At 42.4% G+C, this 16,732-nt stretch overlaps 1 protein-coding gene across 1 annotated transcript in view; it reads left to right on the forward strand.

Moving 5' to 3' along the window:
- The first annotated feature begins 442 nt into the window (after positions 1-442).
- VPS41 (VPS41 subunit of HOPS complex) overlaps positions 443-16,732 on the forward strand; it is a 266,714-nt gene continuing 250,424 nt past the window's right edge. The window contains exons 1-2 of the mRNA XM_066341578.1: positions 443-482; positions 14,836-14,874. Of these exons, the coding sequence (XP_066197675.1) occupies positions 462-482; positions 14,836-14,874 (60 nt within the window). The 5' untranslated portion in view covers positions 443-461. The remainder of the gene's footprint in view (positions 483-14,835; positions 14,875-16,732) is intronic.

The following is a 16,732-nucleotide window of genomic DNA, read 5'->3' on the forward strand; positions in this document are numbered from 1 at the left end:
CCAGGTGCCACATTGGAACCAATCCAACCACTGGCTGCAAGAGGAGAAGAGAGGGAGAGAAGGAGAAGAACGAGGGGTAGAGAGGCATACGGTTGCTTCTCATGTGTGACTTGAGTGGGTAATCAAACCCGGGACATCTTGGTGCCAGGAGGATGCTGTATCCACTGAGCAAACTGTCCAGGGCAATGTTAAGTATTAATAAATACCATAATAATCACAGGAAAAAAGAAGACCAAGAATAAAATAAAGCATTGACAATGGTTATGCTCAGATTTTTCAGAGCATAACTTCACTGAGCTTGTATGGAGAGTTGAAAGCAGGAAGGAGGGTCTAATAACCTAAGAAGACAGAAAAGATGTCCCAGCTCAGATGCTACTGAAACTACATTTCCCAGCAGGTCCTGGTCCGGCCGCCTGGCTCTCTCATTTCCGGATATGTCACGTGACTCCCCGGCCCCGACCATGGCGGAAGCGGTGGACCAGGTAGAGGCTACAATTGCTAGGCAAGGGACGGGGAGATGAGGGGGCGACAGACGGGGCTTGGAAGGGAGCGTGCGCTGGTGCCGGGCTGCTGGAGGGTTTGTAGGCGTACGGCAGGGCGGGTAGGCAGCGAAAGGCCCTGTCGGGAGCGGAGGCGCAGAGGGTGCCTGCTCGTTGGAGCCGGGAGCCCAAGACACGCCCGGCGTTTGGGGGGGGGGGGGGGGGGAGAGCTGTGGCCGGAGCTCCGTGACACTTGAAGGCTTCCTGGCCACCCCCGGGAATGACTGCCCGTGGGAGGGGTAAGAGGTGACTGAAATGTCAATTCCTCTCCTCAGGAAGGGCAGTGAGGGCGGTTTGCAGGGGCTCGGGGAGCGGTTCCCTGTCGGCCTGGGGCTTCGGGGCCGAGCCGGCGACCGGCCGCGCGTCGCGCCGCCTCGGAGAGGACGGGCCTGCGCCGGCCCTCCCGCGTGTCCAGGCTGGTATCTTGTACACGTGAGAGGGAGACAGCGCAGTGCCATCTCTGCAGGTGGTTAAGTTGGAATGAGTTCGCGCACAGTTAAAGTGCTCAGTAAAAGGTGGGAGTAAAGTTACAAGCAGAGTCGTTTGTTGCTGGCGGAACATGAGTTTAGGGTAGAAATTAAGTGATGCCTCTAGTTGTTTATATGCAGGCAGAAGTGGCGCCAGACATTAGTTGAAAAGAGTAAGTACATCAAAGAAGACAAAAGAGCAGTCAAAGGCCAGAACTTGGGGAAATATCTTAATTTTCCTTTTCCAGGGTCATTTCAGCCTAGCACTGGTTTTCCTCGCAAATTAATAGGGCCATCATCTTCCATAACTGCATCTAAGAAATGATTTGATGGTGAGCTGTTTAGCAACGGAAGCTTACCTTGTTTATAATTTGTACTATTTGCAACATACTTTAATTACTGAAAATGTGCCCCTTGTACATTTGATATAGGCAAACAATTAAGCAGTAAGGTAGAAATTTGGTTTGGGTAGTCACTGCGATGAGGAAAGAGTCTCCTACTAACCACAGGAGCCTCCCTTTTCTGTTCTGGGCAGTTCAAAGGAAAACGCTCATTAAGCACATTCAATTTCAGAACTTGTTGGGTTTCATGATAGTGGTGAGTTTGGTTTTCAGACGATTTGCCTTTCAGGTTGAAAGACAATTTTCGGTGGCTTGATTTAAAAGCAAAGAAAACAACATACATTTTTAGATGCAGAGATGCAGGGTAGTAGAAATGGATAGAGTTGCTCTTAGTATTTACTGCTGTTTTGTGCAGAAGAGTTTGGCAAAGCTGCCTGATGTAGAAAGATATAGAAAGGAGCCTGACCTGTGGTGGTGGAGTGGGTAAAAGCGTCGACCTGGAACGCTGAGGTCGCTGGTTCGAAACCCCGGGCTTTTCTGGTCAAGGCACATATGGGAGTTGATGCTTTCTGCTCCTCTCTCTCTCTCTCTTTCTATCTCTTTTATTCTGATATATATATTTCAGGACAATCACCTGCTATGTTCTAAACTTCCCAATGGCTTCTCACTCCTCTGGGTAAAGCTGGCATCCCTAAATAGCCTAGTTGCCCAACAGGACAGTGCCCCCATTGCTTAGTCACCTTTCTCTGACCTCATTTTTAATTATTCTTCTTACCTTTCTCATCTGCAGCAGCTGTCTGGCTTTCTCCACAAGGCTGGTACGTTTCTACCTAAGGGTCTTTGCTCATGCTGCGCCCTTTTTGACCAGAGATATTCTATGTCTAAGTGTTAACTTTGTGAGTGAGACCTTTTGTGACCATTCTTTGATATGTCTTTCCTGCATTATTTTTCTTTTTTGTAGATGCCTATTTTTCTCTGTATATTCCATTTGTTTCTCTATTTATCTGTATATTCTCCCCTTTAGAATGTAAGCTCTGGGATAGCAAAGGTTTGTTCACTGCTCTGACACGCAGAGTAGTGCTTGATACTTAATACATCTCAAATGATCACATTTTCCAGGTATACAGTAGAAATTCAGATAACTTAAGTAACTTGATCACGCTTGTGTTTTTAATAAAGTTCCAGTCATCTATTATTAAAAATCATGATTTTTTACTAGAACACCCTGCCATTTATTTATTTATTTATTTATTTATTTATTTATTTATTGTGACAGAGAGAGAGAGACAGAAAGAGGGCCCATTAGGGACAGACAGACAGGAAGGGAGAGGGGTGAGAAGCATCAATTCTTCATTGGGGCTCCTTAGTTCATTGATTGCCTTCTCATGTGCCTTGACCAGGGGACTACAACAGATTGACCCCTTACTCAAGCCAGCGACCTTGGGCTTCAAGCCAGTGATCTTTGGACTGAAGCCAGTGACCATGGAGTCATGTCTATGATCCCACACTCAAGCTAGATGAGCCCACGCTCATTCCTGCGACCTCGGGGGTTTTTTGTTTTTGTTTTTGTTTTTGTTTTTTTTTTTTGAGTGGAGAGAGAGAGAGGGAGAGAGAAGGGGGAGGAGCTGGAAGCATCAACTCCCATATGTGCCTTAACCAGGCAAGCCCAGGGTTTCGAACCGGCAACCTCAGCATTTCCAGGTCTACGCTTTATCCACTGCGCCACCACAGGTGAGGCAACCTCGGGTTTTTTAAACCTGGGTCCTCCATGTCTCAGTCCGACGCTCTATTTACTGTGCTGCCACCTGGTCAGGCTAGAACACCCTGCCTTTTAAAAAATACTGAAGAACTTAATTTTAAATAATGCTTTTCCTAATGGAGTAGAATTAGCCCTTATCACTTTTTATAAATTTCCTTCAAATCATTATTGCTTTTGCTGTATTAACAGACAGTAAAGGGTTAGAGTAGGCATTCATACCCCACCCCCACCCCCAGTGGTGTCTTTGTCATTTTCAAAAAGACCAGTCAGTAGCAGAAAGAACACTTAAAAAGCATTGTTCCTTTTATTTTTTTTTAAAGAAAGCTAATAAATAAATAACTGCCTATATTACCAATCCTTTATAGCAGGGGTCAGGAACCTTTTTGGCTCAGAAAGCCATGAACGCCACATATTTTAAAATGTAATTCTGTGAGAGCCATACAGCGACCCGTGTACGTTAAGCATTATCCAATAAAAATTTGGTGTTGTCCCGGAGGACTGCTGTGATTGGCTCCAGCCACCCACAACCATGAATATGAGCGGTAGGAAATGAATGGATTGTAATACATGAGAATGTTTTATATTTTTAACGTTATTATATTTTTATTAAAGATTTGTCTGCCAGCCAGATGCAGCCATCAAAAGAGCCACATCTGGCTTGTGATCCATAGGTTCCCGACCCCTGCTTTATAGATTAAAATGGGTTAAACTTTTATCACTCTGCTTGTTGGTGCATTTCACATTTTACCGTAGGAATCTATTAAAATCTCAACTTTATTAAACAGTTTTTTGAGGGAGAAAGGCAGAATTAAGTAAATTTGTTAATTCTGTTTTGATATTTTGAGCCTTTTAGAAAATCTAGACATAATTTTTCTCCTTTGAATGCTTTAAGAATTGAGATGTAGTTTAGAAGTAACTGTGATGACAGGTTAGGGCAACGGAAGCTTTTTTACTATAAATGCAAACAGCCCTCCATGATGAGCAAGACAAAACTAAACACCTCATCTTAATGTTTTTGAGCATTGTATTTTTTGGTGATTGCACCCCGTCCCCCCCTTAATTTTAGGAATAATCAAGATAGTGAGGTTTGTTGAGTTTAGACCCTCAAAATAAAAATTATTTTTTGGATATGTACAACATTTTTTAAGACTTACTGGGATATCTTTGTTTATGCTGAGTATGGTAAAGGTAGTTCCCCCAAATACCTACCTATATGTTGCATAGTTCACGGGAATCTTGCCATCTGCCTGAAAATCTTCTAAACAGCAGTTTTATCTGGCACCAAAATGATTTATAGTTGACCTTCATAATCACAGATTCCCAGCATTTGTCTGTCCCTCTCTTCTGAATAGCATACTACTTGAAGCTGGTTGTTTGTATACTTGTCTTATCTCTCCTACAGATTACTGAGTCCTCAAGAATAAGGACAAGAGCTTACTGGTGTCTGTAACTCACAGGGCTAGTGCTTTAAGTGCTTTATAGGGCTAGGTGCTTAATAAAATATTTAAATTAATTTACTAGGGAGATAATAATCTTTTGAATTGAAAATGTCAAATTGTAAGTAAGGGTCAATAGCATTTGTGTTATTTTATCTTACTTGAAACTTTTGAAAGTTATTAATTCACATATATTAGAGATTACTTGCCCTACGTAGACGCTCTCTGCCAACTTCCCAGACACCCTTTCATCTGTCCTACAGCCGGGAACCTGGTGGTCTGTTAAATAGTTGATCAGTCAGACCATCTATTTTTTTTATTGATTGATTTTAGAGAGTCAGAGAGAGGAGTAGAGAGAGAAAGAAGCATTCATTTTTTGTTCCACCTCGTTGTGCATTCATTTGTTGCTTCCGGTATGTGCCATGACCAGGGATTGAACCTGCAGAGTTGTTTTTTCAGGAGGACACTTAAGAGACTGAGCTAACTGGCCAGGTCCAGACCATCTGCTTCTTTCTTTTTCTTTTTAAAAAAATTTCATTGATTGGTTTTTAGACAGGGAGAAAGAAAGAATGAGAGAGAAACTTTAATCTGTTCCTATATGTGCCCTGACCAGGGATTGAACCCATATCCTTTGTGTATCTGGATGACACTCTTAACAAACCGAGCTATCCAGCCAGGTCCAGGCTATCTATTTCTTAACCAAATAGAGTTTCTTTTGACTTCTCCCTCTATGTTTTAGAAATCAGGTAAATACTGTCCTTATTGTAGCGTATTTACATATTATCAGAGGCACATTCATGAGCATGTATACTTCTACATGATTGTACCCCCATGTGTAAAATAAAAAAATCAATGAATAACTGAGCGCCTCAGTTTCCTTCCCTGTAAATTGAGGATTTTACTTTTCAGTACTCTTGTATGACATAAAGCGTTTTAAAATGGCCAGATTGAAATGGTTGTTTTATAAAGAGGACAGTGTGCCATTACCTGTGCGGGGAAGTGAAGACCTGAATGGTGGTGGTGGAGGATGAAGGAACACACAGAGACATAGATAGAGTTTGGGTCAGGTGGGACATTGTGCTGTGATGGAGACACAATGACCCTGAGCCTGGAAAACCCTTTTATTTTATATGCTTAAACAAGAGGGTGTTATGCTAGGGGTGGAGGTGATACTTATGTAAAGCTCTAGCCTACAAGCATATTAGGACATCCTGAGCCTGTTGGTAGTGCTGTGTGCTTGCTGCCCTGCTTTTGGCATCATTACCATGAACAGCCTTCCAGTTGTTTTAGTGATCTGCCCTGCCAGGTCACTCCAGGCCGAGCAGAGCCCTTCCTCTGCTCTCAGCTGCATGTAGGCTGGACGCATTCAGATGCAGTGGCTCTCTACATCTCCCCCTTTTTAATTTATCTACTTATCCCAAAGCTTTAGTGCATGAGGAAATCATCCTCTAGTAAGCACATATTTGGGGGAGATAGGAAGTGGCAAATAGAGTGTAGAAACCTCTTGTGTAGATTATCATGTCAGGGACCTGGTGTCCCTAAGTCCACAAGAATGATACCTGTTTATGGTAACATTCCATTCTCAGTTCACTCTCCTACATTATCCCTTTTTTTATCTCTTAAATGCAGGCAATGACATGTTATGCTTGCTTGGAAGAGCTGTCTTTGGATGACTCGGCATCTGACTGAAAATGAGCAAAACAAAATTATACAACATTTTATTAAAACAGTCATATACCAAGCAGTATGTTTGTTTGTTTGTTTATTTATTTATTTATTTTTTACAGAGACACAGAGGGAGTCAGAGAGAGGGATAGATAGGGACAGACACACGGGAACGGAGAGAGATGAGAAGCATCAATCATCAGTTTTTTGTTGCAATACCTTAGTTGTTCATTGATTACTTTCTCATATGTGCCTTGACCTCGGGCCTTCAGCAGGTTAAGTTACTTCAGCAGACCGAGTAACCCCTTGCTCGAGCCAGCGACCTTGGGTCCAAGCTGGTGAGCTATGCTCAAACCAGATGAGCCCGCGCTCAAGCTGGCGACCTCGGGGTCTCGAACCTGGTCTTCCATATCCCAGTCCGACACTCTATCCACTGCGCCACCGCCTGGTCAGGCCCAAGCAGTATGTTTAAGCATATTAAAAGGGTTAAACTTGTAAATTGTTAAGAAGTTGATTTGTGTCGTACTAACAATATTGTCACAACTATTTTGAATATGTTTATGTAGCTTAGCTATACCAATACTAATATTATCATTCCAAATTCCTTGAAGATGCATTTTGATTTTTTTCCATTCCCATTGAGATTAATTATAGGGAACAGAGGTATTCAGATCCACTGAAAGGCTGCATGACATAGGAATTGTTGGCATACTTTAATGCTCTGAATTTGATCACCTAAATTCAGAACTGTAGCTTCTAATGCATTCAGCTATGCCTCTAGTTTTAAACTAATATGTTCTTGATCATGTAAAGCCAAGAAAGTATTTTGAACCAATTGATTAATGTAGTGCACATTTTGAATCCTTTGGTTAAGAGCAGTAGCTCATATTATAGTGGAAGATAATAAGCCTATGAGGGTTGTTATTGCTGAATATGATTATACCAACAACTCTTTTGGACCGGTGGATGAGTATGGATAAGTAATTGGTGTATACAAATATTGATCAACTTATGACCTATGCAACTTATGACCATTCGACTTTACGACCACAGTCACTAGCCACGACTGCTCCATGTCTGGCAGTGCAAGCGTTGCCCAGCTGGGCGTATGACAGTGTGGACCAGCTTCCGGCAGCACTACCATCTCCGCATACACCATTTCAACTGTTATCCCAGACTCGGTACAGCAATTTGTGTTTTGTGTCTTGGATATTTTTCATTAATCCCCTCCCAAGATGTCTACCAAGAGGAGAAATTGTCTTTGCAAAATTTAAACCAGTTGTAATGGTAATGCAATGTTTTACTTAAACCTGACGAATGTAAAAATAAGAAACAAGATGGTGTAGAGATGATACAAATGGCATAAAATGAACAAAGAAAATTATGATAAAATATGACTTAAAGATTTTTATAACATCATTTCACAGTACTGTACATATAGCTTACTCAACTTATGACCAAATCATGTTACGACTGGTCTGTCGGAACCAATCGTGGTCATAAGTCGAGCACTAGCTGTATCTTGTAAAGCTTGGAGCCCTGCATCATGATACCAGAATCCAGAAATATTTGTTGGAAGCATAAGAAAAGAAGGTTGTTTTAATACTAAAATGTCCTGCTTTTTTTAAATTATATCTAGTGATACAATTTGTCAGATTATAATGACCGTACTGGACTGTATAATATGGTCCAGTAGGAGTAATATTTACCAGTACAGCCAAAAGTATATATGGAAGCTGGACACATGCTCGGAGGCCATAACAAGGGTGAAGTGACACAGGGGGAAAGGGCAGAGTCGAAGGATTTTGGGTAAAATTTATAAAATCTGTTGCAAGGGCTAAATGCCACAACCGCCTTTGGAGGCGGCTGGAAACAGTTCTAAGTATATTGCTCATAAAACCTCAAGAAGTCATATAATTGTGATGAGTATGAGAAACATTGTATCTTTGGGACCAATCACAAACTAGTTTGGATGTTCCTGTAATATTAAAGCATTTTTGTACAAGGTAGTATTTTCAATCCAATGCAGGAACCTGCTTAATTCTTGAATAGTATTATTAGGGCAGTAAGAAATAGGGGAGTGTTGTAAAGCCAGAGTTAAATTTCAATGTGCTGACCCAAACCCTCACAGTCATATCAGGAAAACTATGTCTAAATTCTTCAGGAGCAGAGGAATCCTCCTCCCGTTCTTCCCAATCTTCCTTCACCTTTTGTTCTAATTCTTGTCTACTCCGGGGGGGGGGGGGGGTGGTTTCTCCTTTTCCTCAACTCTTAGCTGTAACAGGAGGAGGAGGAGGTGTAAAAGGAGGGGGAGGAGTAAGAAGACCCTTATAACCTCTCACTGTTTTTTTTAAATGGTCAGCTAAAGTGTCTGACGGCAATCTCTTGTCATCTTGTGTAGGATCAAGACAATCTCTAATTAAATTCCACAAGGAGAAGGCTGTAACCAGAATCTTACCTGGGCCTTCTGCCGTGTAACAGGCCTTTAATTGCTTACCAACCCTTTGCCACTTTTTCTCTTTAACCCTCCCCTCTGCAGGGAACCAGGGGCATGTCTCCTGTACAAAATATAAAAACTCAGCAAGTTGACTCCTGCAGACAGTAAAGCCACGGGCTATTAACATTGCCTTGAGCATCTGCACATAAAGATTTCTTTCTTGAGAATCAGAGTTGCCCATATTTTACATCTGGTAGAAAGCCATTCCTTACCTCAACTTGTATCTGACCTGCGTCCTCTCGCCTGACAAGTGGAGTTCCCTCGTACTCAGGTCCCTGTTCAGACGCCACTTGCCTCGACTTATGCAGGGAAGTGAAGACCTGAGTGGGGCAGTGGAGGATTAAGGAAAACCCCAAAGACATAGATAGGGTTTGGGCCAAGTGGGACAGTGTGCTCTGATGGAGACACAATGACCCCAAGCCTGGAAAACTCTTTTATTTTATAATCAAAAGGTATTAAACAAAAAGGTATTGTGTTGGAGAGTTGAGGTAGTAACTCTTTGTAAAGCTCTATCCTACAAGCATATCAGGACACCCAGAGCCTGTGGCAGCCCTGTGTGCTTGCTGCCCTGCTTCGGGCGTTAATACCACGAACAGCCTTCCAGTTGTTTTAGTGACCTTGCCCTGCTAGATCACTCCAGGCCGAGCAGGGCCCATCCTCTGTCCTCTGCTCTCAGCTGCACGTAGGCTGGATGCTTTCAGGTGCAGTGGCTCTCTACAACAATGATTCAACCAAAATTGGGCTTGGCTTAGGTATACACATTTCTCTTCTGTAAGGATCAAGAAAAGATCAAATTGTTAAATTCAGGAAAGTGTGCTGGGATTGCCAGAGTGTAGAAGCAGAGACAGGGAGGTAAAGATAGGGACCCTGTAAGGCTGAGAACAAAGGAAGACAAACGTTTGCATGCCATTGGTCAGAGGCCCTTATCAGAAGTTTATGTTTGAAATTCGCCAATGAGCTAGACCCAGCCCCTGTTGCTATGCTATGTGCAACTCCCTTAGCGAATAGGTAACCGCCACATCTGCTTCTGTGTAATGCTTGCTTACTTAGGATATATAAGGAACTAGCTGTAAGCGCCAGGCACGACTCTCATTTTGCAGTCCCTTGTGGATACGGTGTCTCCGGACACCTTGAGAGTTCGTCCCTGCGCAGGTTAAACTTGGCTAATAAAGTAAGATATAAACCCCTGAAAGTCTCCGATGTTTGTTCTCGTGCTTGGTGAATGCAACATCTTCTCTTACAGTTTGGCCAAGACAGACTTTTAAAAGCAACTTGACTATTGAGTAAAGTGAAAACGAAGTCTCAACCAAGTTGCAAAAGTACAGGATCAGAGAAATTTGTAGACTGCCCTATCTTTAATGTCATGGTACTAAAGTGTAGCCACAATTTAGCTTAGCTGGACATGCTTAGTGCCTTAGTGTTTTTCTCTCGTATTTGTCTGGGTTGGCTGGCTGAAGGCCAGTGTCACTAGCAGCCACATTGCCACCTTGGAGAGGGAGCCCTCATTAGATCTGGTAATTCTGGGTTTCATACACCTCCCCATTCATGGCTTCCCAGTAACAGTTGCCTTTCTGTCAAGGAACTTGGTCCTCCTTATGTTTTTGTTACAAAATGCTTGTGATTCTAGGCTTCTATTAATGCCCACTGAATCAAAATCTGTGAAGATGGAGTGTTTAGCAGGTATTAGCCAAGTCCAAGTCTCCAAATGAAGTTTAGATGGTTCTGACACAAAGTCAGATTTGGGATTGGATCACTAAGTCACCAAGTTTAGTGATCCAGGCGTCGGGATTATTCTTCACTTGCAGAATAAGATGAGGGCAGTAGCTAAGGCTGGTGGGTTGGACAGAGTTGGTAACCTGCGTCTCTGCTTCTGCTCGCTCCCCAGACATTTTTCTATCTTTCCTACAAAACCAGGCTAGTCCCAAGGTACCCCAAAACTTTTTGAAATTAAGGTTCTGTGATACAAGGACATCAAATGCTTATCACACAGAATATTTCCTCTTTCCTGTGCCTGTGTCAGACATTGAGAGCTGTCATACCCTCTGTCCATTAAGCTCTGCTGTGCCACACAGATTGCTGGGAAGGAAGTGAAGGTGGTAGTGCAGCCTTGAGTGTTGAATGTCTATCTCAGGGGTCCCCAAACTATGGCCCGCAGGCCACATGCGGCCCCCTGAGGCCATTTATCCGGCCCCTGCCGCACTTCTGGAAGGGGCACCTCTTTCATTGGTGGTCAGTGAGAGGAGCATAGTTCCCATTTAAATACTGGTCAGTTTGTTGATTTAAATTTACTTGTTCTTTATTTTAAATATTGTATTTGTTCCCGTTTTGTTTTTTTTACTTTAAAATAAAATATGTGCAGTGTGCATAGGGATTTGTTCATAGTTTTTTTTATAGTCCGGCCCTCCAACGGTCTGAGGGACAGTGAACTGGCCCCCTGTGTAAAAAGTTTGGGGACCCCTGCTATAGAGCATTAAGCAGGGTGGCTTGATGAATGAATGAAGCTAAGAGACCAGTCTAATTCTTGAAGTCACTCAAGCATTGCATTGGTAGGATTATGAACAAAGTGTAATTTTTTTGAGGCCACAGCTATGTTTGGGAGTTTGTGCTGGTACTAAGGATAAGTCTGAGAGAGACTTGGAATAAATGTTTTTGATTCTGTCAGTCACAGGAAGTACCTCTGTAAGCTTGATTTTCCTGGAAGATGAAGGTTTCTGAGATCTGATTGCTTTCTAGTGGAGAGCAAGAGTATAATCTGCTTTAGAGTTTTACTTTAGTCAGGAATGTAAACAGGGCCCTGGCTGGTTGGCTCAGTGGTAGAGCGTCAACTTGGTGTGTGGATGTCTTAGGTTTGATTCCCGATCAGGGCACACAGAAATGACCATCTGCTTCTCCAACCCTCCTCTTTTCTCTCTTTCTCTCTCTTCTCCTTCTGCAGCGAGCTCAATTGGTTTGAGTGAGTTGGAAATAAGGATGGCTCCATGGAACCTCTGTCTCTGGCACTAAAAATAGCTTGGTTGCTGAGCAACAACCCAAGATGGGCAGAGCATCCCCGGGAAGGGGGCTTGCCTGGTATATCCCTGTCTAGATACGTGCAGCAGTTTCTGTCTCCCCTCTGCTCACTTAAAAAAAAAAAATGTAAATAGGGCATTTTCATTTTAGCCCTTGTGGATATTTGAATGGATTCCAAATAACAAAATATTCCTTCTGTTTAATGTAATTTTTTTGAAAAGAGTAGTCAAATCTCCTTTCAGAGTTCTAGTAGAGGTGAGAAATAGGAACTTATGTGTGGTTTTTTGGCACAGTTGTCAAAGCCTGGTTTTGTTAATGTTAATAACTTAACATTCAGGCCCTGGCCGGTTGGCTCAGCGGTAGAGCGTCGGTCTGGCGTGCAGGGGACCCGGGTTCGATTCCCGGCCAGGGCACATAGGAGAAGCACCCATTTGTTTCTCCACCCCCCCCTCCTTCCTCTCTGTCTCTCTCTTCCCCTCCCGCAGCCAAGGCTCCATTGGAGCAAAGATGGCCCGGGCGCTGGGGATGGCTCCTTGGCCTCTGCCCCAGGCGCTAGAGTGGCTCTGGTCATGACAGAGCGACGTCCCGGAGGGGCAGAGCATCGCCCCCTGGTGGGCAGAGCGTGGCCCCTGGTGGGCGTGCCGGGTGGATCCCGGTCGGGTGCATGCGGGAGTCTGTCTGACTGTCTCTCCCCGTTTCCAGCTTCAGAAAAATACAAAAAAAAATAACATTCAGGGATTTTTAAAAGTTCAGCCCCTAAATCTCAATGTTTTTAGAATGTTCTTAGAAATGATCTAAAATGGTAGGCATGATACATGTCATTAACTCTGGAGAACTGTCAGATAGTAGAATAATTGGATTTTTTATGTGTGTTATTGGTGTAAAGAAAAAAAAGTTACTGTGGAGAAATTGTAGCTTCAAATTAATAAGAACTTCCTAATACTTAGAATAACATTAAATTAAATAGGCTGTATTGGAATGTAGAAGAGAATCTCCTATTCACCATGATTATTAATATAACTACAGTGAGATTCTTAAGTACATGTAACTTTCATCTCCATTTTACAGATGGTCTTTGAGAGCAGGGACTGTATTGTCCATAAGGTTCATCCTCAGGCAGCCTGACAACTGCTAGGTTATTATTAATTTTCCATGAATGAAATAAAATGTTTTCAAACACCAGATTTGTGCTTTTTTCTGCTCTCCAATTTGCATTTAGTAACAGTCGCATCTAACTTTCTTTAGAGTGGTCATTCTTTTTGTTGTAAAAATATTCGTTTTGTCTGAAATGTCCTTGCCTCATGTTTTTTGTTCTTTATCTCATGGATTGTTGTGAAATGCTTACATTCAGTGTCAGCATATTAGTTGTGACCTTTTATTGCTATTGATATCTATAAGTACGTTAAGTAAATCTTCATTTTGCTGACCTCTTTGAGGATGCGTGGCATCAGCAGATTCTCTTTTTCAGCAGACAGGTGAGAGAAGGATTAAGTCAGTTTTTCCCTTTTGCTTTGTTTTCTATAGAACAGCAAGATTCATTGTCTAGCAAGGGGGAAACTGTTAAATGGCAAATCTTGTCTTCCAGTTAATGGTTTAAAGAATGGATGTAAATCAGAATCACATCAGGGGAATTCTATTGTAAATGGCTGTTTAAGCAAGACAATTATTTTGACTCAACCAGGTTAAATAGCATAATAATTAATAGGACAAGAGCTTTTTAGTATAAAAAGTAGTTTATAATCATTTCAGATTGCAGTTTCCTCTTCGAGATCAAGAGAGCAATAAGGCTGCTTTCCCAGAGTGATTTGCATTTTTGGCAAGGAAAAAAGCTTTCTGTACACTCACATGACAATTTCTTGGGTCATTTGTTATCCTGCTGACCACTTGAGGGAAGTAAGCAGGAGCACTGGATTGTGTGGCCCCAGAGTAATCATCTCAGTCCTGCAGTGTGTAGAGAATTGGGAGGCCTGTGAGATTGGCCCATGTGGAGACCTTTACACTGTATTTGCCGAATACCTCCAGAAAAGGCAAGTGGGGATGTGTCCCAGCAGAGCCCAAGCTCTATGTCGGTCAGGCGTCCCTGATTTGACTTCCCTGTGCAGTGGGACACTCCTGCTTATCAGCAGGCTGGCAGCCTCTTCGAGATTACTCTTGAGGCGGCTATGAGGATGCCACTAATCAGTGTCGACACCAACTGCCACGGGAGGAAAGACACGACCGACACAGTTAGTTGCAAGAATCACACAGGCAGTTTATTACTCGCAAATCCTTTTGGCGTGCCTGGGTACAGCTTAAGGGGGCCCGTCGACGTGCTTCTCTCGGGTGTCTTTGGTCAGAGCTCAGAGCAGCGTGGAGACAGTCCACGTTCACTTTGGAGTCTGGACAACTACCTCAGCAGGGGGCCCCTCAGCTGTAGTACCTTTTCTGGCCAACGTCTTCTAACACGTGTCAGTCTACAGCAGCAGTTCTCAACCTGTGGGTCGCAACCCCGGCGGGGGTCGAACGGCCAAAACACAGGGGTTGCCTAAAGCCGTCGGAAAATACGTATTTATTATACAATACATTTTTAAATAAAATATGTATTTCTGATGGCTTTAGGCGACCCCTGTGTTTTGGTCGTTTGACCCCGCCAGGGTCGCGACCCACAGGTTCAGAACCGCTGGTCTACAGGATTATCACCTCAAACTACCTTTTTGGGATTTATTGGCAAGGAGCCCCTTTTATGTTAATCTACTGAGTGTTACATCAGGCCACTTTTAAAGATGTTCCTAGGGAAGCTTCTTGTTTATGTTAATTTACAGAGTTTTGACATCAGCTACTTCTTATCTATGTATAACTTCACACACACACTAACTAGGTCCTGCTCAAAAGTCAGAGTCTGTTTATCACATCTGCACACACTATATTAATTCCTATCCAGACGGCATAACTTTAGTTAATTTCCTTAATTAATTTTAATATATCTTAATTACTTTTATATATCATCCATATTTTTTATATTCCTATATATTTAATTACTATAACATTATATTACTACAACAGGATATAAAGATTCTTTTCCCTTGAAAGTAGTTTTTATTTTTTGTCACTGTTCTGACCATTTCTCTCTCTCTGCTTTGTAGGAAACTGGGTCTCTCGAGGAGTCTACCGATGAGTCTGAGGTAAGGTGGTGTTGCAGGAGCCTGGATGTTTCTAGCTAACCACTTGTCATTAGCAATGTCAATGTAAAAAACTTCCAAACCTGTGAGAATTTTTATGAGTTTATTTTAGCTAAACTGTCGACAGTTGCTTGGTAGCAAAGTCTCAATAGATTGAGAAAATGCTCTGGAAAATTGCAGTTTCACCACTTATTTTATACATCAGAATCAAGAAGACCTAAAGGAGTTACATGAAATTGGTTGGTGATAGATTAGAGGGGTGGGAGAGAGCAGAGCACGGAAGTCTCTGGGATTGGATAAGAAGTAAAAGTGTGTACATGCTGATACCTCTTTCACATAGGCAGGAACAGGACAGTTAACAGTTAGTGATTCACATGCTAACAGTAACAGTGAGGGGTTTGTTGGTACCTGCTCTGGTGGGATGCCTGCCAAAAGGGAGGGCAGGAAAAGAAGATTTACCCTTATATTTTAAAGACATGTTGTCAGGTACGTTATTGTAGATGCAAAAGGCAACAGACAGGCTATATTAAGGTAAACATTGACCATTGTTAGACATTAAGGTAAGCATTGATCATGTCCCTTAGGACATGACTACCCACTATGAACTGTGTTTGGTTAGAAAGTTTTAATTTTTGACCATCTTGTGTAGTTACTTTAGGTCTCAGATTCTGTAAGGACACCATGCAGACTTTCCCTGAACCTGTCAGGTTCAGCATGTGGCCCCTATTTCATCCAGAGCAGCTTGTTCTGCCCTGCTATATAGAGCCTTCCCATGACTGGGATAGCAAAGTAGGACCATAGGTGATGAGCATTGGGCAAAAACATGCCAGTTGTTGTTAAGAATGTTAAGTGGAGCCCTGGCTGGATAGGTCAGTTGGCAGTTGTCCCCAACCTCTTTTGGGTCATGGACCGGTTGGTTTAATGTCAGAAAATATTTTCATGGACCGGCCTTTAGGGTGGGACGGATAAATGCACAAAATAAAATTATGCAACCAGCGTAAAAGCTATGGTATTTTTAAATATAATTGTCAAACTTATATTTATTGGGCTAAGTTAAAGGAGGAATGAGCATGTCCTCATTATTCAGGCTGTATTTAAATTTGTTATTCTGACAACGTTTCATGTCTGACATCAATATGTAATATGATAGGTTCAGGTTCGCTACCAATCATGAACATACGACAAAAAAATAAACATGAATCCACTGTGTACTCGTATGCAACTTTATTAGAAGCATGCTCTTAACATCGCACCAACAACATAACATGAGTAACATCCTCTCTGCCTCCAAACACTTTCCAGTTGCTATGGTAACGTTTAAACATGCCTTAAAAATAAGATACAACACAAAAACAAATATAAAATGCATGAAAAATATAACTCACCATTGTTATGAATATTGTAAGTTAAGGGTTATTTATTATAATGTTTATATGGAATGAGAGTTAGTAGCCTCTCAACAACTATAACGCTGAATCAGTGGGAGCCCTGAGCTTGTTTCTCTGCAACGAGACAGTCCCATCTAGGGGTAATGGGAGACAATGACACCCAAAGTGTGTTGCTTATGTCCAGTCTATTCCGTAATTTAGTTTTGGTTGCTGTCACTGCAGAAAATCCCACTTCACACAAATAGGATGTCGGAAATGGCAGCAGGGTTTTTAGTGCTTTTGTGGCGATCTCGGGGTATTCTGCCATGACTTTAATCCAGAACACCGGCAAAGTTGTAGTCTCGAACATATTTTTAAGGCCGCTGTCATTTGCGATCTCTTGTAGTTGATCCTCCTCTTGCATAGACATGCTGGATACACCTGGTCTGTTGACAAATGGATCGCGGATCCATTCCTTGTCTTTTGTGGTTGGG

The sequence above is a fragment of the Saccopteryx leptura genome, chromosome 6, assembly GCF_036850995.1.
Source record: "Saccopteryx leptura isolate mSacLep1 chromosome 6, mSacLep1_pri_phased_curated, whole genome shotgun sequence".
In the NCBI taxonomy this organism is placed as follows: Eukaryota; Metazoa; Chordata; class Mammalia; order Chiroptera; family Emballonuridae; genus Saccopteryx; species Saccopteryx leptura.